At 43.3% G+C, this 23,505-nt stretch overlaps 1 protein-coding gene across 9 annotated transcripts in view; it reads right to left on the bottom strand.

The window, feature by feature from the left end:
• CDC14A (cell division cycle 14A) overlaps window positions 1-23,505 on the bottom strand; it is a 190,235-nt gene that overhangs the window by 158,112 nt on the left and 8,618 nt on the right. For 6 of the 9 annotated variants that reach the window (XM_045801664.2, XM_045801666.2, XM_045801667.2 and 3 more), the window contains one exon: window positions 8,113-8,203. In XM_045801664.2, coding sequence (XP_045657620.1) covers window positions 8,113-8,203 — 91 coding nt within the window. Of the gene's footprint in view, window positions 1-407; window positions 431-8,112; window positions 8,204-8,998; window positions 10,098-23,505 lie in introns of those variants that run through there. The other 3 variants (XM_087866126.1, XM_045801665.2, XM_045801671.2) reach the window with 2 other exon arrangements.

The raw sequence follows: 23,505 nt of genomic DNA, 5'->3' as shown, positions 1-23,505 counted from the left end.
AGAAAGAAGGAAAGAAAGAAAGAAAAAAGAAAGAAGGAAAAAAAGAAAGAAAAGAAAAAAAGAAAAGAAAAGAAAAGAAAAAAGAAACAATGAATTTGACACTTAAGCCAGTTCAAATCAGGGAGTCAGAAAGGAACTTAAGATCAGCGCCCCACCCACCTTCTCAGTTTTTAAACAAGTAAATATCTAAAAATCCTGAGCAGGCATTATCTGATTTCTCCTTAAAGATCATAAAAGACAAAGACTCCTCCTTACTTTAATTATAAACCCCCCTTTTTACTTCCTTTCCCCATCCCCAAAACAAAACCAAGCAATAAAAAGGCAAATCCTCCTTCTGATTTACATACATTGCCTACTTTAAGGTGTCCCTTTATCCCGGTCACCCAGGCCAGAAACCTTGAACTTACCTTCAATTCCTCACCCTCTCCCCAACCTGGTCAATCCCAAATACAGTCCATCCATCCCTTCTAGCTTCTTCCCACCCCTCCCACCCCCAGGGTCTGGCCTTTCTGTTCCCGCTGCTACAACCCTAATCCAATCCTGCTACAGCCTCCACGGAGCCCCACCTCCCAGCCTAAACCAGAGAGCTCTGACCAGTCTCTCTGCCATTGGTAAACCAGCACAAGGGAGGTCCAAACAGCTTTCCACCATCCAGTCCTCAGACGTGTCCAGCCTCACCTGGGACCTCCCTGCATTCACATATTTTGCCTCACCTAACAGAATCTTGCTAACCCCAAACCCTGGAATCTCTACTTTCTTTCCTTCCTCTTTCGCTCACTCATTCACTCAATTCAGCTAAAATTTCTTGAGCTCCAGCTGTGCGTCAGGCACTGTGCTGGGTTGTAGGGATACAATGGTGAGCAAAAACAGGTAGTACTTGTCCTCACAGAGATGATAAAATACACTCGGGGCTCTTCCGCCCTTCACAAGCTAGTTTAAACCACTCTATGAAGTCTTTATCACCCTGGGCAGTAATAATCGCTGAGTTTCTTGGATTCCTAACACATGCCTTTGTAGCTTTTGTCATATACTGCCCTTCACTGTATTTGTATTCACTGCCTTCTTTATTTGTGTACCCCCAAAGCATCAGCACAGAGCTCCCCAACGAAATCTAGCCCACCTAAATGGTAGTTCCTTCTCCAGCAATTACCAACCACTTCTAAGTTTTAAGTGTCGCTTTTTTCACTTCCTATGAAAATGTGTCAAGGGTCTTTTTCTTTTTTTGTTTTTAAGCACAAGCTGTATGAAAGCTGCGGGTAAGTAAAGTCATTTGCTTTGGGCTTTGGAATGTGTTTATGAACTTACAAATGAGAACATCTGATGTCTTAGGAATCTACTTCAAACAAAATAATGAAGCCGCCCCATGGTGACCTGGCATAGAAAGAACTTGGACGGCAGACAGCTCCCCAATGGACACTCCTACAGCCCATTGGATCCCTCTGTCAGGCCCCTTGATTAAAAGCAGCACTGTTAGTTTTAACTGAGTCCTTAGCACCTTGGTTAAATTTTATGTTTTTGTCAGGCTCGTCTCAAGGAAATTGAAAAAAACTGATAATAATTTGTTCTTACGAAGATTAGAGACAGACTACCCACTATGAATGCCTAATAGGTCAAAACAGCAAGTATTTTTTTTAATGATTTATTTATTTATTCGAGAGAGAGAGAGAGAGAAAGAGAACACAGTGGGGAGGGGCAGAGGGAGAGAGAAACTCAAGCAGACTCCACACTGAGCATGGAGCCTGACTCGGGGCTCAATCCCATGACCCTGAGATCACAACCTGAGCTAAAACCAAGAGTCATCTGCCCAACCAACTGTGCCACCCAGGCACCCCAAAACAGCAAGTATTTAAATTAAATCAATACCTAGAAAGTAAAATTTGACTCTAGTATGTCACTGCATTTAGAATTGGCTTGTTAGCATATACACATAAATGTGCATTTCCTCATCACATATACTATTTGTACTGTCAATTATATACACATACACATACACACACACCTAAAACTTATGTGTTCAAAACAGAGGATGAAAAAAAGTAGCCCTGAACAATGCTGGGTTATTTTTGCAAGGTTAGGATGGAAGAAAGGAGAGAGGGAGAAGAAAGTGTAAACATACCACCTTTTAAAGCTAAAAAGTTTTCTGAGTTTTTAGGAGAATTCTATGTAGACACCATTATATCTTAAGTTACACCAGTTAAGAAGCAAGAACATTTCATGAGACAGCCTGCAAAGGAAGTTTTCAGAAGCTGGGCTTCTGTTTTCATCCATCCTATTAATATATAATGACAATTGATTCAATTTCTTTTTGGTTTTTTTTTTTTTTTTGGTAGTCCACTGAAAGGGAAAAAAAGCAAAATTACATCCAAAAAAGTAGAAAAATCATTTTCATTACCCCCCACATTCCCAGATGCGGCCCAGACATAAAGCGGCTACACATGCTGGCAGCAGCACGTTTCTTACCAAAGCCATCACCAGCCAAGTTAGAAGGGTGAGGCATGCCAGGGAGAGGCGAAGCTGTTCTGCACCCTCCCCACCAGCCTCCGGCTCAAGACAACTGGGAAGTTGCTAGAAGCAGAAGAGCATGAACTCCAGGGCCAATCACCCATGGCTTGAATCCCAGCTCAACAACTTAACTACTAGCTCAGTGACCTTTGGTGCTGCTTACCCTCTGGGCCTCAGCTTCCTCACCTGTAAAGTGGTGATAATAACGGTAGCTAACTCTCAGGGCTGTTCTGAAGACTGAGTGAATGCACACAGAGCACGCAGAACACTACCGGGCGTGGGACTATAAATGTAAGCTATTGTTATTATTTGATTTGTACTCCCATGGGGATGTTTGTCTCCAAATTCAACTATATCTCCCCTTCGGTCAAAATCATAGCAGTTGATAATGAGAGCTGGCGTACCAAACGATGGCCCTAAGACTCTATAAGATCTTATGCTTGTCAATGTGTGCACGTCTATAAATGGCATTAGCCTTTCCATTAAATTAACCTACTTGCCACATATTTAAAAAAAGTTAGATTTATTTATTTATTTTAGAGAGAGAGAGCAAGGGCAGAGGCAGAGGGAGAGAGAGAAACTCCATCTGTCTCCCCTGTGAGCACAGAGCCAACGAGGGGCTTGATCTTACGACCCTGAGGTCACAACCTGAGGCGCAACCAAGAGTCAGTCACCCAGGGGCCCCTGCCAAAAAAAGCAAAATTACAACCAAAAAAGTAGAAAAATCATTTTCATTACCCCCTGAGAATTGAAACAAAATCGAAAACAAAAAGGGTTTCTTCTCACTCTATCCCCACAAATATTTCCAGGCAAGGGAAGTTTTTCTGTATTTCTCTTAAAGATGTCCTAGATCCGTATTCTGACTCACACCTATTCTACCGACTATCAAAGAAATCATTCTTCTATACGTTATTCACCCAGGAATCCCTGGTTGCATTAATATCAGGGTGCTTTAATAAAGTTGAAGTGAACATTGAACATTTTAAATTATTTAAATCTTCAATTTAGCTAATTAGGCCTCATTAGAGGCTCCTCATTCTTCCACGCTAAAACACTTGGTGAAATGCTTTGAGTCCCTTCAGAAACCGCTTAATATTCAGTCCCCAGAGTATGTCCATGAAAAGTTCTCTGCTGCATTCTCAATACCTTTCCTTCGCAAACATAATGAGAGGAGAGATGAAGATGGACGAGGCTGAAAATGAAGACCCTCTGCACCATCTTTCACAGCAAACCGGCTTTCCACGCATTAACACCCAACCCTATTCCCACCATCGTACTCAGGAGGGGCACACAAAGGTTACGACAATTAACATATTTCATCTTGCTAACTTTTGAGCCAAAAAATATTTGAGCCAAGTTATAAAAAGTAAGCGTCTATTTGGATGACAGGGCCAAATTCCAAAACCAAAGAACTAGCCTTTCCTGAGAGTTGTGTGTTATTTGTAGCTTAATCAAATACAGATAAATCTTTGAAAGATTCCTTTTTTATGGGGCTATTTTTTTGTCCCACAAGTGTATTAGCCTACACTCTGATTTTAATTCTGATCTCGGAAATCATAACCCAAAGATAAATGTATGGCTTTCTCATCAACCACACTTTACTAAAACAGCTCAGGCTTTTATATTAATGTGGTAAATTCTGCTTTAAAATCACACAGAAAATTCAGACTTCTTTTCTAATAAGTAGCCTCACCTCATGGGGCCACGTTGTTAAATCTTCTCCACCGGCTCATCAGAAGGTTGCCATTTCAATCATGGAGTGCTATTCTCCTCTTAGAACTAACTAAACATCTGCACAAAACACAGCTGCGTCCAGAGTTCCCACAGCCTAATATTTAAAGAGTCTACTTCCTGATTCAAAAATAATAGTTGCATTTCCAAGGTGATCATTTAGCCAGAGAGGCAGCATTCCATTTATACATTCAGTGAGTAAGTACACAGTTACGAGGCTGTGCAAGGCCCGTGTGAGAATGTATGTAAACACACTCCTTTCCTTGGAGAGGTATACCGTATGAGTTGACGGCCAGACTATCATGCTTCCAGGGGCTTTGCAGAATCTATTCCCAGGCCTCTGTCCCTCCTCCCTTTCTTCTCTCTCTTGCCATTTGTCCACCTCTTCCTCTGTTTATTTCCTCCTCCTTCCCTTGCTCTTCTCTTCCTAGCCCTGCCTGTGAAATACAGACCTTGATATCTTCTCTTTCTTCCTCAAAATCACATCATTCTCATAGCTTTATCAACCCTTTGGGGAAAACCCCCCAAATTTAAGAACTTCAAGTCTATGCGATGTCCCTTAAATTCCTTAAATTCAACCTGATCAAAATGGAATGCCTGATGCCCCCACTAACGCCAATTCTTCCACCCTACTTCTTGCTCAGTGAATGGTCCCAGCAGGCTCACTGGGACCCAGGCTGTCTTAAGGACTTCTTTGCCTCCTCTTTTTCCTCAGCACCCCAACCCACCCACCTGATCTGTTACCAGTCATGTGGATTCAGATCTCTTCTGTCTACCCCCATTGCCACCAATCCTAATCTAGGCACTTATCTTCCCCTTGAACATTCCAGAATTTTTCTAAGTGGGCTTTTACTTCCACCCTAACCCATCTTAGATGATGTTATCGTATTAACTTTTCGAGAGAAGATATACGCACTCCAGAACCAGAGGGCCCGGTTTCAAATTCCAGCTCTGCTAAATCTTCATTCTGTGACCTTGGGCAAGTTACCTAACCTCTCTGTACCCTAACTCTCACCATCTCTGTACGCTAACGATGATAATAGTACCGGCCTCAAGAATTGTTGTGAAAATAAAATGAATTCATGATTAATAGTTGTAGGGCACCTAGAATAGCACCCAGCATGCATTTAAACACTCAATAGGGGCTCCTGGGTGGCACAGCGGTTAAGCGTCTGCCTTCGGCTCAGGACGTGATCCTAGCGTTATGGGATCGAGCCCCACATCGGGCTCCTCCGCTATGAGCCTGCTTCTTCCTCTCCCACTCCCCCTGCTTGTGTTCCCTCTCTCTCTGGCTGTCTCTCTCTCTCTGTCAAATAAATAAATAAATAAAATCTTTTAAAAAAATAAATAAATAAACACTCAATAAATGTTTGCCATTATTTGCCATTAGCCCAGATCCAGTCATACCATGGACGGCCCCAAAACCCACAGAAGAGTCCAATGGCATCCGATGAAATTGCGGATCCCCACCCTGGCATTCAATCTGCACCCCACTGACCTTTCAACTTCATACTGCACATCCCCATGGGACCTGCATATATACCAGGCAAACTGAGGGACTTACTAGTCCCTGAACCCACTCCAGAGCCTCCTTCCTCACCCTTGCTGTTCTTGCTTCGGGGATCTCTCCTCTCACATCTTTGCCTGATAAAACTCTGTCCATCCCTCAAACCAACTGTAACTCCGCCATGAAGCCCTTTTCTAAACACTTCAATGAGACGTACTCCCACCTGTCCGGGAACTCCTCTTAGCACAGGGGCTATGTTAACCTGAAGACAGTTCTCTTTCTGCAACTCTCACTGCACTGCTGTCATTCTCCCTACAGGCTTACGGCTCCTTGAAGGTCATATGTGCATGCATCGCTACCATATTCTCTCCAGCATCTGGCCATGAGTAATATGTTGGGGTAACAAAAAAAGATGGACTCATGGCTACTCAGAACCACAGCCACTGCTGTGGCACGGTAGCTGGGCAAGTCCAAACCAAGAGAAGTGTACACTCTGCCCAGACTGGAGTCCTCTTCATAGTTTCAGATGACACCAAAACTCACAACAAAAAATGGGATGATCTCTGCAGCGAGTCTTTCTTTACAAGACAGCAGAAATACAGTAGAATAAATATAAGAGCAATGGGATTTGTCGCCCTATCCTAAAATAGCAACATTAAAATACATAAAAACTGTTCCTCACATATTAATACTACCATCAAAAAACCATCGAGCAACTGTGTGTGGTGGCTAAATGTAATTTCCTGTTAGATCTACCATTTAGCCATCCCTAAAGAAGTAACTCAGACCTCAATGTCAGAAGCTTGTTCTGTGACCTATTAACAGCCTCTGGCATGTCAGTCACTGCAGAATGGAACATAATGACACATACACAGTCCCTACCCTCAGACGCACAAGAGGTCCCAAACCCTAACCTCACAAAAAGAAAGCCACAACAATGCACATTGCCAACAATAGACTGTACACTCAATAAACACCGCTAGCAGTGACATCATCCAGGTGCGGGGGGGGGGGGGGGCGGGGGGTCAGGGAGCAGGCCTTGCATTCCTCCATTCTGTCTGGGGCCAGAGCTGTAATCTGACACCAGGGATTTAGACCTCATTCGGCAGCAACTCTGGGCATTCATAAGCAGCAGCAAAGGGCTCTTTCATTCTCACTTTGACTTCAGCCAATCAAGAGGCATCCTGCCTCCAGCACCACTAAGAGAAATGTCCTGAAGACATCAGTTTCAAGAATCCCTAGGATGAAGTGACAGTTAAAGATGGTTTGCCCTCAAATAAAAGATAATGCTCTTAAAAGTCGAGAATACTCTCACTCTTCAAATGCCTTGGTGGTACCCACAAGTCCTTAGGCAGATGGGCCAAAATCCCTTTTAACGGGACATGTCCTAGGAAGCTTACTAGAGTCACTATGGTTCATTTAACTATGTTCATTTAATTGCATGTTTGGTTAAACAACAAGAAAATCAAATTAAATGTTTAAGTTAAAATATATTGGACTACTCTGAAACAGCAGCTCTTTTAATGAGAACATAAGCAAGTCAGTTCAGCCTTCCTATTTCTTATTATGTTGCCTTTATTGAGTAGAGGTTTATCTTTCTTTAATTAAATTTTTATTGCCCTTAAAGTATTAAGATATCCTTTTCCTGTAAATTAATTGCCTTTCACAGAAAACAGTTCCCTATTCTTAGTTTACACCCTCCAATCCTAATCCCACAGAAGCAAAGTAACCAAAGAAAGTAAATCAGCACTCTTATACCACTTCCTCAAAGACAAAGAAAGTAACACTCTGAAGCTTGGGGCACCCAAAGAAAATAAGCCAATAATTTCTCACACAGGTAAAACCTTACTCATAGATATGACTTGGGTATTATAGCTACCTCCCGCTAAACCTGTCCCACTTTCCACATAACGAGCTGCAGAAACAAAAACATCCCGCAAGACAACAGAAGCCTTGTGAACTATAAAGCTGAAGCCCCTGTAACACACACACTTCCCTGTACTCTGTGGGTGCTCCATAAATACTCCGGGGCTGATTCACAGGCCAATTACAGCGTCTAGCAAGGACAGAGAGTCTCCCTGGTCCTACTCTGGGGAGTGTTAGCTATCTACGGTTGCAATTTGTGGTGGTGGCAGGAAGAGCTAATAGAGACAAAGGTCTAAAAGGACTGGGCTGTTGACAGGTTCACATTATGTTAACTTTCCCCGCACCTCTCCCCAAGCATCTAAGTCTTCAAAAAATGGTATTGTTACTTGCACCACTGAGAGGGGGGAAGTGAATAAAACTGCCATAATGGTGCATAGGGTTCCCTCACCAAAGAGCCAAGAGGCTAAAAGGTTGAGAGAAAAAACAACAACAAAATAGAAACTTACTTTTCATAGACCAGCTCCTCATCGATGGAGAAATAGTGGGTATTTACTGTGCTTTTTGGTCTATTCCTTAAAGTAGCAAAATATAACCGATCTGAAAGACAAGTTTAAAAGACGAGAGAAAACATATGAGAAGCAGGGAAGCTGAACGTGGGGAGTGGTGGTAATACACGAAAGATCAAAATAATAATTGCTACCCATTATTTAAAGACCCCATTAACACGTGTAATTCTTGCAGAAACCTGATCTCACCCAGAAACCCAGAGACGCAAGAGCACAAGAGGCGAGAAGGGGACCCGACTGAGACACTCAGCTGGGGGGGGGGGGGGCAGAGTTTCCATATCTCCCCTGTTTCAGGCCCTCCGGAGCAGACAGAAGCTGGGGGTACCCGTAGAACTGGAGATGCAAGTTTGGCTCAGAAATCTCCAGACCTCGGCAGCTGCGGAAGGGGAAGACAGGCGAGCCTGCAGCTCCGAAGACTTCAAGAAGAGGAAGGGAGGAAGAGACAGGGAGGTGTGACTGGGGGTGTCCCAAAAACCGAGGCGAGCAAGAGCGGGATAAAAGAGACCGAAAAAAATCAACCGGAGGGGGATCCCCACCAGCTGCTGCGCGCAGAAGCCGGACCGAACCCGGCGCTGTCCCATTACCGGGCGGGGAGGCCATCCGAGGGAGGGGCAGAGGGAACCTGGGACGCAAGAAAGACAGAGAAGCCGGAAGCAGGGGGTCCTCAGGGAGAGGATAGTACGGAGAGGGGACGAGCGCGCGCGCAGAGGCTGCAGGACACTGGGGGCCCCGGGAGAAGCCTAAGAGAGCGGCTGGGACTCAGAGGTTAGAAGTGAAGAGTTGGGGGCGAGGGAGGGTTGGAGGATGCGGGGCGGCTGCTCCTCACCTTTCATGAACTCGCAAGCCCCGATTAGTTCCCCTGACTCCGCTGCCATCTTAAGCGAGATACGCACGGGGGAGGGCTGGGTCGTGGCCAGCTGAGGTCACCCGCCCCCGGGGGCTTCCCCACTGCCCAGGAGCCGGGAAGCTTGCAGTCCGGATCACCGAGCCCGCCCGAGAGAGGGGCAGCAGGCGCCGAAGGCGGAGGCGGCTGGGGGGTCAGCGCGCCGGGAGCCCCGGGGACATTCCGTGGGGAACCCGAGCCCGCTCCGCGCGGGGCGCACACGCCCCAGGCTGTGGCCGCTCCGATTCGGACCCGGCTGCTGCCGCTGCTCTGCCGCCGCCGCGCCAGGGAAACGCAGACCAGCTCTCACGGCCGGGCAAAGTCTTCCCCCCGCTCCCAAAGTGATCATGGAGGAGGAGACGTCTGGCCCCGATCGCGCCCGTGGCTACTCGTGCGGCAGCGGGCAGGACTCCGGTGCCCGCGGGCTGGCAGCAGCTGCTCCGGCTCCTCCTTCGCCACCTCCTTTCAGCAGCAACTCTTCCTCCTCCTCCCCCCTAGGTCCGCCCCCAGACCTTCCTCCCCGCCCTCCCTCAGCCCCCTCCACTTTCACGGCTCCGCGGCCATCCCTTAAAGGGACAGCCCCGCTGCTTTCTCGGTGCGGGCCCCGCGCCCCAGTTACCAGGCGCACCGCAGGTCACTAGGAGCCAGTTGCTAAGGCTTTGTTGCCGTCCACCAATTGCTGTACAGGAAACGGGGCCCTCGGCCCAGGGGAGCCGGGCGGGGCCTCCAGACCAGAAACTTATGAATGAAACGGTAGAGTAGGGAGTGGATGTCGGAAAGGGCGCTATTGCGGATCCATAGGTAAGGATCCGCCGGCGCCCCTTCTTTTTCTGCACGCACTAAGTCTTCTCCCCCTCCAGATTTTTCTTCTCTCTCTCTCCCCCTCACCCATGTTCTCCTAAACTCTTGCGTGCGCGCGCACATACACACACACACTTAAAGACCTCAGATCTCCGTGCCCTGCCTGCCTCCTAAAGCAAATCTTTCAAGCACTCCGCATCCCCCCACCACCGACGGATCTCCATCTTTATAAAAAAATTAAATTAAATTAAAAAAGCACTACCTCCTAGCTCAAAAGAACATGTACCGGTTTCCTCTACACATACTGGACTTTGATATAACTTGTGCTTTGTTCTCACGGGGGAAAGCGTTCCCATCCGGTCCCCCACGTCTTCTCAGTGGGGCCACCACTGTGGGCGCAAAATCATCACAAATGCCTAACCTCTATATTGCTCTAGTCCAGGAGCGGGGCGAGGGAGCGACGCCAGCCGGGAGGAGGGGGGTGCGGGGGGGGGAGGGAACAGGCGACACAGGAGAGGGCCACTTGAACACGGGGGAAATTAACACAAAAGAATCTCTTTACGTAATCTTAGCTGAAGCGTTGCAGGGAGTGGGTCGTCTCAAAAAAGCCCTTGTCTTGTTTCTGTGAAGCTCCTCACACTGTCTGAACAACTTTAATACTGGGTGCCCTGCGGACGCGCCTAATTGGAGGACAGTCCCTTCGATATGAAAATGGCGCTACGGCTCCATCATCAGAAGAGCATGCGCTCTGAGTGGTTTCTCCAGAAACAGAAAGGGATTTACGCCCGCCTTTGGGAGAAAGGGGGCGCACAAGTGAAGAGGCGCCAGGCCGACTTTGAAGGCGACCTGTGAGGCCAGGGTGTAGAATTCAACTCCTTGGTCTTAGCCCGTTAGTCAGCTTTGCTGACTCTCCAAAAAGCGAAACAGTAACAGGAAATAAATATAAGGTGCTTTTGGAAACCTGAGTGGTTTGATTTTTTTTTTAATTGCTGGCGTAAGAAAAAAATATATTTGTATTTCTTGTTAAGAAAAAATAGAACATCTCAATTCTAATCAAACATGTCCTTGTAAGAGCGTGAAAAGCTAAACCTAACCTCCAATCTTTAGACCATATAAATTTAAAGCTGGAAGAATCATTAAGAAGCACCTCCTATACCCTATGCCCATACAGACCATCTATAATCTTCACATGAAGAAAAAGTATCTCAACAGTTTCTAAAACGATAAAAGTCCTGAAAGATGAATTGTAATGAGTATTCTGTGTTGAGATGCATTCCATGCCATACAGGCCACTGGCCATGGTTATGGAGTTCTAAAGGAGGAAAATATCTCTCAGATATGTTGTCCACGCTCATACAATTACTTGAATTTTGCCTGATATTCCTCCAGTCTTGGTGTCAACAATCATGTTGGCCAAATCAACTTATTTTATTGAAAATTTCTAACAGCTTTTGTATGGTAAAGATGGCAAAGGAAAGTGAATGAACATCTCAATAAACTTAACCCCTTTGTTAAAAGTCCGAATTCAGTGGTGGTAATCTGTTTCCAAATTTGCTGATTTAACATTTGCGTAGAATCTAAATTCACTTGCAAGTTTCCTAAAAACTTTCCATCCCAGTACTGTATTAGAAAAATTACGTGAGGGGCACCTGGGTGGCTCAGTCGTTCAGCGACTGCCTTCGGCTCAGGGCGTGATCCCAGCATTCTGGGATCAAGCCCCACATCAGGCTTCTCTGCTGGGAGACTGCTTCTTCCTCTCCCACTCCCCCTGCTTGTGTTCCCTCTCTCACTGGCTGTCTCTGTCAAATAAATAAATAAAATCTTTGAAAAAAAAAAAGAAAGAAAAAAGAAAAATTACATGAAAAAAAAAGTCCACATTCTCATACAACACTTTTAATTTCACAAAGTAAATAGTCTAATGAAATGAACTCTAAATCTGCATTTTCAGAGAAAGCAGCTTTAATTGAACACCCTCTTGTTATTTTCTAAAATGAATTTACAAAAACATTTCTTTCATATAATTCTCTGGCTTAGGAATTTTGGTCATGAAGAGTGAATTATGACCTGAACAAATAGAAGTTCTTAAAATTAAGAACTCAAAATGAAAAAGTTTCTTTTTCCTTAGCATATTTACAATATGGATATTATAATGAAATTCTTAAAGACTCTCTAGGTAATTTTTTAATGTTGCAGGAAAGAAAAATAAGTGATTATCAGTATAAACAAATCTCTCTAAACCAAAATCTGCACAATCTAAAGGATATAGAATATTCTACAAGAAAAATTGTAAACAAGCTAGTGCATGCACAGCACACATCCACGTCAAGGTTCTAATGAGATCATAAAACACTTTATTCCCTCAATTATCATGAGGTCAGTGTTCCTATTGGCTGCAGTTTAATAATAAAGGCATGATTTCAGTCTATGGAGGAAGATAATAGAAGAAACTTCTTTCCAATCATCCAACTTAAGAAAGTGTTAGGAAATGACTTTAATTTTAAACAACAATAAAGAAAGGTGTTTCACACATAAAGAAAATAAAAGAATTAAGATGTCACTTAATGAAGTGAAGGAAGGTAATGCTATACATAGAAATCTAACAGTTAAGTATAAAAGTGTCTCAAAAACAGTAGCTCTGGGCACATCACTTGAATCCTGTCTCTCACGCCGAGAGGCAGTCTGCAGACTGTGTGTGTGCCTGCAGAGCTAGAAAACTCACTGTAGAAGGCAGCTCCAAAACATGTCACCAAAATACGTCTGGTTCTAATTCTGCCCCATGAGGCGGTACTGAACACCCTTACTCATTCTTGAACATGACACCTCAAAAATGCAAAGGCAGTTCCCCTGGACCACTTCTTCCTCTTAGTCTTCCCCAAATTAAAATCCTCACTTCTTTCAACCTTTTCTTAAAATACATGGCTTCAAGTCCAGTCACTGTCTTCTCCAATTTGTCTATATCCCTTATAAATTGTGTCTCAGAACTGAATGCAGGCCAGTGATGACCTAGTGTGACTGGTTCTGAGAACGGAAAAAAGCACCGATAGAAGAGTCAGATGAGAACAAAGCCGGTGAAAAATGTGAAAGAACCAAGTTGTATCATTTAGCTGCAAAAAGAAGGAAACCATTCTCTCCTGTTGGAGAAGGGCAAGGAAAAAGTTGGTTAGGCTAATCAAAGACCTGACAACTGTGTTATTTACGTATTCCATTCAAAGTATCATTTCTTATTAGAATATATTATTGGAACATGCTCTTTTAGTTGCTTTTTCAGTCATGATGATGCTCTATGAGCAAGTAAAAAAATATATAGAATACATACTTCAAATTCTTTCTAAAAATTAATTTTCAGTTTAACTGTGAAACAAGGAAAACTGTCCTCCTGAGTAATTTGAAATTCAAAGTAATCTGAATTGTCTAAATATTTTGATTCCTTGCTTGGTGCCAAAAGTAATTTAAAGCAATTTTTAGTGTATATATATACCTATAGATGGATAGATAGATAGATATGAAATTACAATTACAAACTGTTATTACAGAACAATCAATACCAAAAATATGTACATAATGTGACTCATGAAATAGCTGCTCACAGAAGCTAAAATCTTGGCCTAACCCAGCCATATTCTGCATCACCCTGACCACCAATGCCTGTTTAAGAACTCCAAACCAGAATCAAAGATGGTAAGAACCTGGAAGGATCTGGGAGATCAGCTAGTTCCAGATTTCAGACAGGCTCCCTAGAGCCTAAGGTAGCAGAGGCCCTACCTGGGGATGGGGATGGAGAGTGATGGATGAGCGCATAGGGCCACCACAAAATATTTCACTTGTAAAAATGACATGGCAGATAGAGGAAAGAAAATAGAAGAAGAAACTGAGGTCCATGGTGGGTAATTAATTTTCTGAGGTCACATAGCTGATCGGTGTTAGAAACAAGACCAGTATTCATTATTGGTGCTAATGCCAATAATCTTTTCCCAATTTTCTCCTAACTTAGCCCATCTTACATTGTTTAGCTCATGGGTTCTTAAACTTTTGAGATAATAAAATGTCAAGCAAAAATAATGTATATGCCTAATATCTTTTCTTCACATTTTTAGAGAAAATAATGAAATAATTTAAGCTCAGAATGGAAAAATAAGAGATGTTGCATTATCTGCCTTTGCTATTGTTGTCATATGGTTTCTATAAAAATCTGAATTATTTTTCCCACTATTTTTTAATACTATAATCAGTATTTTATAGAACATAGTTTGAGAAATTTAGTGAACATTAAATAACAACTCAATTCAATAATCATCTTATCCTTGACTGATGCAGCCAGTAAAGAACGACATCACTTTAGAAGATGAAAGTTCCATGGCTAGGTCATACTTAGTGCTCAATTTATTGGCCAATCTGCTAGATTTTTCAAATAGGCTAACAACCTAGTACAATTTTAAAACTTACAGAATTTGGGGCACCTGGATGGAGCAGTTGATTAAGCATCCAGCTCTTGTTTTTGGCTCAGGTCCTGGTCTCAGGGTTCTGATCTCAGGGTCATAAGATCAAGCCCCGTGTCAGGCTCTGCGCTCAGCACGGAGTCTACTTGGAGTTTCTGTCTCCCTCTGCCCTGCCCCCACCACTCTCTCTCTCTCATAAATAAATATATCTTTCTTTTAAAAAACTTACAGAATTTATCCATCTACATTTATTTGTCATTTCTACTCTTTTTTTGGAGAGGAAATAAAGAAGTGAATGTTTTTTTCTCCAAAAATATATAAAATAATACTCTGTGTGCCACTCCTCACCCTTATCACCACCGCCTCAACGACCACCACACTCATCACCATCACTTTAGTGACACATTTTGATCTCAAGTTTCCCATGTTCCCTCACATGCCCATTTAATACATGTCCCTACTATACTCTGTACATGTTTCTATCAGGAAAATAATAATAGTTAACAGTTAAGTTTCACTGAAAACCATGCACAGCAATTTATACCTCAGCTCTCACATCAGTGGCCTAGGATGTAGGTACAATTATTATTCCCATTTTACAGATGAGGAAACTGACATAAAACAGATGCTCAACAAATATGTGGATTATGAATAGGTAATTGAGTAATTAAAGACTTACCTGAATCACTTCAATATGTAAAGCAGTTCCTTTGCAGCTGGAGTCATGGAAAAAATACTAGATTTATAATCAGAAGCCGGTTTCAGGCATCACTCTATCATCGACTGTGTATATTATCTTAGACTATTTCCTCCGGCATTAAATAGGGATTATAATAATTTCTAATTCACAGGAATAAGAGAAATAAATAAGAGTGCCATGATATGATGCCATTGTATAAATATTTGTTATTAATGTTAGAGCTTTTATTAAATACAAAATCATTTCCAAAATCAGAAATTCACAAGCCTCAAACTATTATATTTCTTTGGATCTAGGCATTTTTACTTAATTTACCCCTAGCCGATAACATAAGCAAAATAGACACTCACAGAGAAGTTCTTTTTATCTACTGAGGACATCCCCACAAGGTACAAGCTAACTTTGTCTTTCATTTCTGACTGCTTATAGCCACGATACTACCTCTAGAGCGTGATGGGGGCCAAGGAGCCCATTCAGGCATCCTCAAGGGATTCCTAAATTCCCCTGTTCTGGCTCACATTCTTTTAATCGTTCTGTTCCAGAAGCCTGGGACACAAATGTTGTTCCCTGTGGTTCCCATGGGGACCCTTGATGCCCCTTTGGAACTCCAGTTTTCTGGTGCCCACTCCTGGGCAGAAGCTCCAGGAGAAAATAATCTTTTCAATAAACTAACAGGAGGCCCTTGGTTTCCATTCTTCCAATCACAAAATACGGTGAAATCACTGAACTGGTGGTTATTCTTGCTGTAGTTGCTGTTAACACCTACACTTGACATCTTCCACGGACCAAGCCCTCCTACGTTAGGATCTACATCATTCTTCAGAGTATATCCGGAGTATAATTTAGATTTAAGAATGTAGGATAATCATGATATGAGTAATCTGACATGCACACAAGCAAAAATAATTTCTGCTTATCCTAAAATACATTAGCATATTTTAGATTAAATATTTCTCTTCATAACTATGTTTTATTTCTCATACATCACATACACATTTTCATAGTAATGCATCCCTTAATTTTGCAAATATTAACTGTGTACCATGTTAGTTGGTTAGTTAGCATTGTGCCAAGTGCTAGGGTTAAAATCAAGAACATGGCCGACTTCTTGTTCTTAAGGAAACAACATTCTAGAGAGGGATGTAGGTGAGCAAGCAGGCGCCCTAAGCAGGATACATGACAGGCTGGAGTATGTACAGAGCACGAGGAAACCTTTGAATAGGATCCAAGCTGAGAAGCAAGAGAAGAGTTCCCTAAAGAATCCTAGATTTGGGGCACCTGGCTGGCTCAGTCAGTGCAGCACACAACTCTTTTTTTTTTTTTTTTTTAAGATTTATTTATTTATCTGAGAGAGAGCAAGTGAGCAGGGAGAGGTGCAGAAGAAGAAAATCTTCAAGCAGGCTTCCCATGACACATGGAGCCCAACACAGAGCTAGATCCCACAACCCAGGAAATCATGACCTGAGCTAAAACCAAGAGTCGGATGCCCAACCAACTGAGCCACCCAGGCGCCCCAAGCATGCAACTCTTCATCTCAGGGTTGTGAGTTCAAGCCCCAGGTTGGGCATAAAGCTTACTTAAAAAAATAAAAATTAAAAATTAAAAAAATAACAAACAAAAACACCAGAGAATCCTAGACTTGAAGGTTGAGTAGGAGCTAGCCAGGTAGAGGAAGCCAGCCTAGAGAGGGAGCAAGGTGGCAGGGAGGTGGGAAGGAGAATAGACACAAAGAGAAAGTCTCAGACTGAGGGAACTATATGTACATAGGCCGGGATGCAATAGAGAAAAGGCTAGTTCAAAGTTCCATTTGGCTCCAGCATAGAAAATGAAGTGGGAGGAAAGGGAAAAGAATCTTGGTATGAAACGTTAAAAATTTGGACTTTATCCAGAGGGTGTTGGGGCCCCAAAATGAAATATATTAAGTAAGCAAAGCCTAGTCAGGTAGATATTTTAAACTTACCAGAAATAGTCTTCGAAGTATTTAAACTAATTGTAAACGGATTAGAGCTTACTCCATTGATCCTCAAAGAAGCAGAATTATAACAAGAATATAGACTTAGACTCACTTAATAAGACCTTCCATTCTTTCTTTTTTTTTGCTCTCACTATTAAAAAGACAAAGTAGAACTTGCCCATTTTTTTACAGAACACAATTAGGCGCATAAAGGGAAGAGTTCTCTGAGATTCTTGAAATTTAGTTTGCATGTATTGGAGATAAATGTGGATAGTACTGTATATTTCTTCTATACTGTGACTATTTTTAGTAAAAAGACCTGAAGTAAATGTAAAAAATAGGAAATACAAGAATTACACTTCATTAAGATATTTTAGTTAACTGACAAAGTAACTTAGGATTTGTAAGAATTTTATTTCTAAAAAACTTTAAAAAAAAAAAACTTTTAGGGGCGCCTGGGTGGCACAGCGGTTAAGCATCTGCCTTCAGCTCAGGGCGTGATCCTGGCGTTATGGGATCGAGCCCCACGTCAGGCTCCTCCGCTATGTGCCTGCTTCTTCCTCTCCCACTCCCCCTGCTTGTGTTTCCTCTCTCGCTGGCTGTCTCTATCTCTGTCGAATAAATAAATAAAATTAAAAAACAAACAAAAAAAAACTTTTAGAAATAATAAATTAACATAAATGATTTGATTACTTGACTTCTTATATGGCATGTTGATTGCCCCTAACTACTTTGACTATAAAATAATCTACTTTAGATTCTAGGTTGAATAACTTTCTAAAGTGTTCCAAAAGGAAAATCTCTTAAGAGCACTGAGTATTACTGTCTAATTAGTAATTTCCTATACTTTATATGATTAGAACCCACAGATACAAAATGAATATACCTGGCATGAAATCAGATCTTTGCTCTCGTCCCTGTAGCAGGCAATACTCATAGTGTACTAATGTCTTTAAATTGCAGGAAACATACCCTTTTAAAAGAATTTAGGTTTTGGTAGTCCTCTCCTGTTTCTGCCCACAACACTTCTCACATCAAATATGTGGGTGCTTTCCAAACCAAGCAACTGTCCAGTTCTCCACAGACACCAGCTTCAATTCTGCCGCTATCTACCTGGACTTGGCACAGACCCCACAGGTGAAGGGCTCAGCTCCACAAGACTGCCCTGCTTTAGATGTTGGTCACTAGTTCCAGTCTGTCACCTGTACTGACCAACTGGCTATAAATCAGGGGTCACCACAACTCCCTCCTCAGGGTTAATAATTTGCTAGAATAGCTGACAGGCCTCAGGAAAACATTTTACTTCGTATTACCAGTTTATTACAAGGGATACAAATCAGAAACAGCCAAATGGTGCACAAGGCCAAGTATGGGGGAGGGCCTCTGAGCTTCCACGCCTTTCTGCGCGTGTCACCCGGCCAGCTCCTCCATGTGTTCACAGCTCAGAAGCTCTGTGATTCCCATCTTTAATCATTGGCCATTGGTGACCAAACTCAATCTCCAGCCTCTCTCCCCTCCCCCTGAGGTCTAACGGTGAGGCTGAAAGTTCCAACCCTCTAATCACATGGTTGGTTCCTCTGGTAACCAGCCCATCCTGAAGCCATCTAGGAGCCCACCAGGAATCACCTCATAGCATAAACTCAGGCATGACTTGTTATGAATAAGCAAAGATGCTCCTGTCACCCCTATCCTTCAGGAAATTCCAAAGTCTTAGGAGCTCTGTGTCAGAAATGGGAAGAAGACTGGGGCACCTGGGTGCTTCCGTCAGTTAAGAGACTGGCTCTTGATCTTGATTTCGGCTCAGCTCCTGATCTCAGTTGTGAGATCGAGCCCCACATTGGACTCTGTGCTCAGTGTGGAGTCTGCCTGAGATTCCCTCTCTCCCTCTCCTTCTGTTCGTCCCCCCACTCATGCACGCTTTCTCTCTCTCGCTCTCTCTCTCTCTCAATAAATAAATAAAATCTTTTTTTAAAAAAAGAAATAGGAAGAAGACCAAATATATATTTCTTATTTTCACAGATAGAAAAAGAAAAGCCTAGGGATTATTTGGGAAAGGAAGCTTTCTCAATCTTTCCATTTTATAATTGCCCAAAACTATTTGTTAAGAAGGGGTTTTTAACTGCAAATAAGTGAACTATAAACTGAAAGTCAGTATTTATTGCATAACATGGGTCCATTGAAGCCTTAGTAAGTTTTAGATTATATCTGTGCAGTGTCTTAGTTTAGGTTCCCCAAGAAGCAGATTCTGAACAAGGATTCAAGTGCTAGTCATCTGTTTGGGAGGAGCAGAGAATGCCAACTGAAGAGTGGGGCAATGGGGCAGGGGAGGGAAGGCAACCAGCAGAGGGTATGTCTTCAGACCTAGCTACCATTCATTGTAGGCAACTGGAGCTGATTCCCCTGGGTCACTGGGTCATGGTGTAAAACCACCTGCCTCCCAATTGACCCAAAAGGCAAAGGAGTTCTGATACTTATCTACCACCTCCTACCAGCCATTGGCTGAGGGCTCCTCCTGGGCAGGTGAATCTCTCCCTGGGGAGATGTGAGTACATAGTGTCAAAAATAACAGATAAACAAAATTAGAAGTGCCATGTATCTTTGGATCTGCCCATTAGAGGTGATTTCACGGCTGCCTTTCATGGCAAAACTCCTCAAAATTTTTCTTTCTTCTCTGTCTCCAGTTCTCCTCTCATTCTGTCTTGAGCACACTCCAGTCAGGCTTCTGTGCCCACCAGTCCACTAACGTGCTCTTGTCAAGGTCACCAGTGACCCACATAATGCTAAATTCAACAGTCAATTCTCAGCATCTTCCTTAACCTATCAGCAGCACTGAACCCCATTGTTTGCTTCCTTCTCCTCGAATCACTTTCCTCATTTGGCTTCCATGACACCATATTCCTGATGTCCCTTCTGACTGCTGCTTCTTTAGACTCTGTTCCTCCTCATTTTCTCAAACTCTTAAAACAGAAGTATCCCCAGTCTCTACTCTTCTCTTCTCTACCTTAGCCACTCCTGCATGATCTCATCTCATCATGTAGCTTGAACTCCGACCTGTACGCTGATCTCCACATGTGTATCTCCAACGCTGACCTCGTCACTATCCCCCGACTTACATATCCAACCGCACACTAGACACTTCATTTGAATGTTTAAAGGCACCTCAAGCAGTGTGCCCCCAAACAAACTCCACGACTTTCCCCTAAAACTTGCTCCGAATACAAGCTTTCTCATCTCGGGCAATTCTACCTTTTTCAGTGGCCCAGGCCAAAAACGTAGGATTTATCCTTGACTCCCCTCTTTATATCATATATCACATCTAATCTGTAGCACCTCTACCTTCAAAATATATTCAGAACTGGAACAGTTCTTCACTACCAAACCACACCCAAGCCACCATCTGTAGGAATAACTGCGACAGTCTCCTGACTGGCCTCCCTCCTTCTGCGCTTGTCAACTATGGTCTGGTCTTAATGCAACAGCCGAAGGATCAAAATGCTAAGCCAGGGGTGCCTGCGCGGCTCAGTCAGTTAAGCGTCCAACTCTTGATTTCAGCTCAGGTCATGATCTCAGGGTCTTGAGATCAAGCCCCACATGGGGCTCCATGCTCCGCGTGGAGTATGCTTAAGATTCTCTCTCCCTGGGGTGGCGCAGTCGTTAAGCGTCTGCCTTCGGCTCAGGGCGTGATCCCGGCGATCTGGGATCGAGCCCCACATCAGGCTCCTCCGCTGGGAGCCTGCTTCTTCCTCTCCCACTCCCCCTGCTTGTGTTCCCTCTCTCACTGGCTGTCTCTCTCTGTCGAATAAATACATAAAATCTTTAAAAAAAAAAAGAAAAAAGAAAAAAAAAGATTCTCCCTTCCCTCTGTTCCCCCACCCCCTGCGCACATGCTCTCTCTCAAAAAATAATAAATAAATAAATAAATAAATAAATAAATAAATAAATAAATAAATAAAGCTAAGTCAGATCCTATCACTTCTTGGCTCAAAACCCTCTAATACTGTCCCAAATCATTCAGAGTAAAATCCAAAGCCCTTAAAATGGCATGAAAAAGGCTCTCAGGGACAGGACACAGCCTCTCATTACCCCTCCAACTCCACCTTCCATCATTTTCCCCCATACTCCTATTCACTCCAGCTCCACTGGTCCTTGCAGTCTCTTGAACATTCCAGACACATTCCTACTTCAGGGCTCTTGCCTTTCCTGTTCCCTCTGCCAGGGACTCACTCTCCTCTCCCTTTGGTCTTTGCTCAAATGTCATTTTCTCAGAGACTCCTTTCATGACCACTTTTATTTTTTTATTTTTTTAAGATTTTATTTATTTATTTGACAGAGAGAGAGGCAGCGAGAGAGGGAACACAAGCAGGGGGAGTGGGAGAGGGAGAAGCAGGCTTCCCACTGAGCAGGGAGCTCGATGCGGGGCTCAGTCCCCGAACACTGGGATCATGACCTGAGCCGAAGGCAGACACTTAACCAACTGAGCCACCCAGGCGCCCCTCATGAAAAAATCCGAACCTCTCATCCCCCACCAGCGCTCCCTGTCTCCCTTCCTTGATTGATTTGTCTCCATAGCACTTACCACTTTCTAACACACTGGATATTTTACTTATTTTGTTCCATGTCTGCCTCCCCCTCTAGATTATAAATTTCACGTAGCAAGAATTTCTGCCAGTTTGGTTCACCATTATGTCCTCAGAGTCTAATACAGAACCTGGCACATGGTGGTATCCCAACCAATATTTTAGTTAATTCACTAAATGTGTAATTAATTAAACCAACAGGTTAGTTTAATTAACTAATTAACTAACAACAACTGGTGAGGACAGAAGGAAGACTGAAGTGGTTCGAGAAGTGACTAGAAGGTAAGGAGTAAGAGACTGATCATGAAAGCAACATTTTAAAGAAGCTTGGGTCGGAAGATAGATGAGAGATAAGGCAGGGACGTGAGAGTGTTGAAGGACAAAAGGAATGTTTTGTTTTGTTTTACTGTTTTAAGGCTGGTATCTTTGAGCACGCTGATAGATTAGAGGGAAAGAGGACAGTGGAGTTGGAAAGGCCAAGGCCAGATGGAAAGCCTAACTAATCTGAAGAAATGGAAGAGGACAAGATTAAGAATGAGAAAGATTAGCCTTGATCACATGAGGATCACCCCATCTTCTAAGACAGTGAACAGCAAACTTTTTAAAAAGCCAGATAATAAATATTTTAGGCTTTCTAGCTCACAAGGTCTCTGTTGCAACTACTCAACACCGCTTTGGATTGCAAAAGGAGCTGTAGACAATACATAAACAAATGGGCATAGCTGTCTTCCAATACAATTTTATTTACAAAAACATATGGCAGGTCCACAGACTACAGGTTGCCAACCCCAACCCTAAGATTATAGGGGGTGCAGTATGAATGAGAGCAAAGGTACTTATGTTTATGAAATAGTATACGTGCCTCTTACTACCTCTATTTTCTTTATGAATTAGAAGTTGGGATCACCTAAGAGGGAAGTGGGACTAAGTAGGAGTTTTGTGGAAAGGGGTGAATATTTGAAATATTTGAAATACAGAAAGGGGGACGCCTGGGTGGCTCAGTCAGTTAAACCCCTGCCTTAGGCTCAAGTCATGATCCCAGCATCCTGGGATTGAGCCCCACATCAGGCTCCCTGCTCAGTGGAGAGCCTGCTTCTCCCTCTGCCTGCCACTCCCCCAGCTTGTGCTCTCTCTGTCTCTGTCTCTCTCTCTGACAAATAAATAAAATTTTTTTAAAAAGAAGAAGAAGAAAGAAATACAGAAAGGAATGGGGGGAAATATTGCCAAATAGAGACCAGAAACCAACCACACCATTGTGTTTTATCAAGACCAGCCTTGGAAACAGAGAAGGTCAATTATCTGAAGGATTATCTGAAAGAGAAAGACTTCATGAAGCTAGTCCTATGTTGGCTGCCTTCCTCTCCCCTTCCTCCTCCAACTGCACCCTAATTTGCTTTTGAAACATTTACCCCTCAACCACTGCCAAATACATGGTTGTGGCAGCATTAACCTCAGCCTTGCCCCTCGGTTCTGGGCATGGGTTCTGGCTGGCTTAGCCATTCAGCATATCCTATCCCCCATCATGGTCACAGTGACTAAGTTGGGAATGAAGAAGGAACACCGTTTGGACCTGTGTGAACCAGTCTAACACCATTTTGGACAAATCTGCCTTGATGATCATTCTGTGACCTGAAGCCTTCTTGAGCACAGCACCCCTCCACATTCTTTCTTTTTGCTTAACCACACCCGTAAGTATTCCCTTGAGGCATAACATCCTTGATCTGCTCTGGAGATAGGACTATGATTCAAACATTTCCTTCCAAGTGGTCTCCTAGCTCGCAATACCCAGCCTCTGGGGTATAAAAGCAGATCTTGCACGGTGGGGAGGTGGAGATCTACTCAGCTTGCAGCTACCCAAGACATGCTTCTGGCCCTAAGTCCTCTTAATAAACCATTTATCAAGCTGGACTTGTCGGCCCCTTTCTTCCTTCTCACACCTCCTTAGGCCTTTGGCAATTTGGAGATACCTCCCTTTCGCAGAA

The sequence above is a fragment of the Ursus americanus genome, chromosome 12 (genome assembly GCF_024610735.1).
Source record: "Ursus americanus isolate L20-20 chromosome 12, mUrsAme1.1.p, whole genome shotgun sequence".
NCBI lineage: Eukaryota > Metazoa > Chordata > Mammalia > Carnivora > Ursidae > Ursus > Ursus americanus.
Note: the sequence above shows the minus strand (reverse complement) of the source record. Positions and strands in the feature narration are given on the sequence as shown.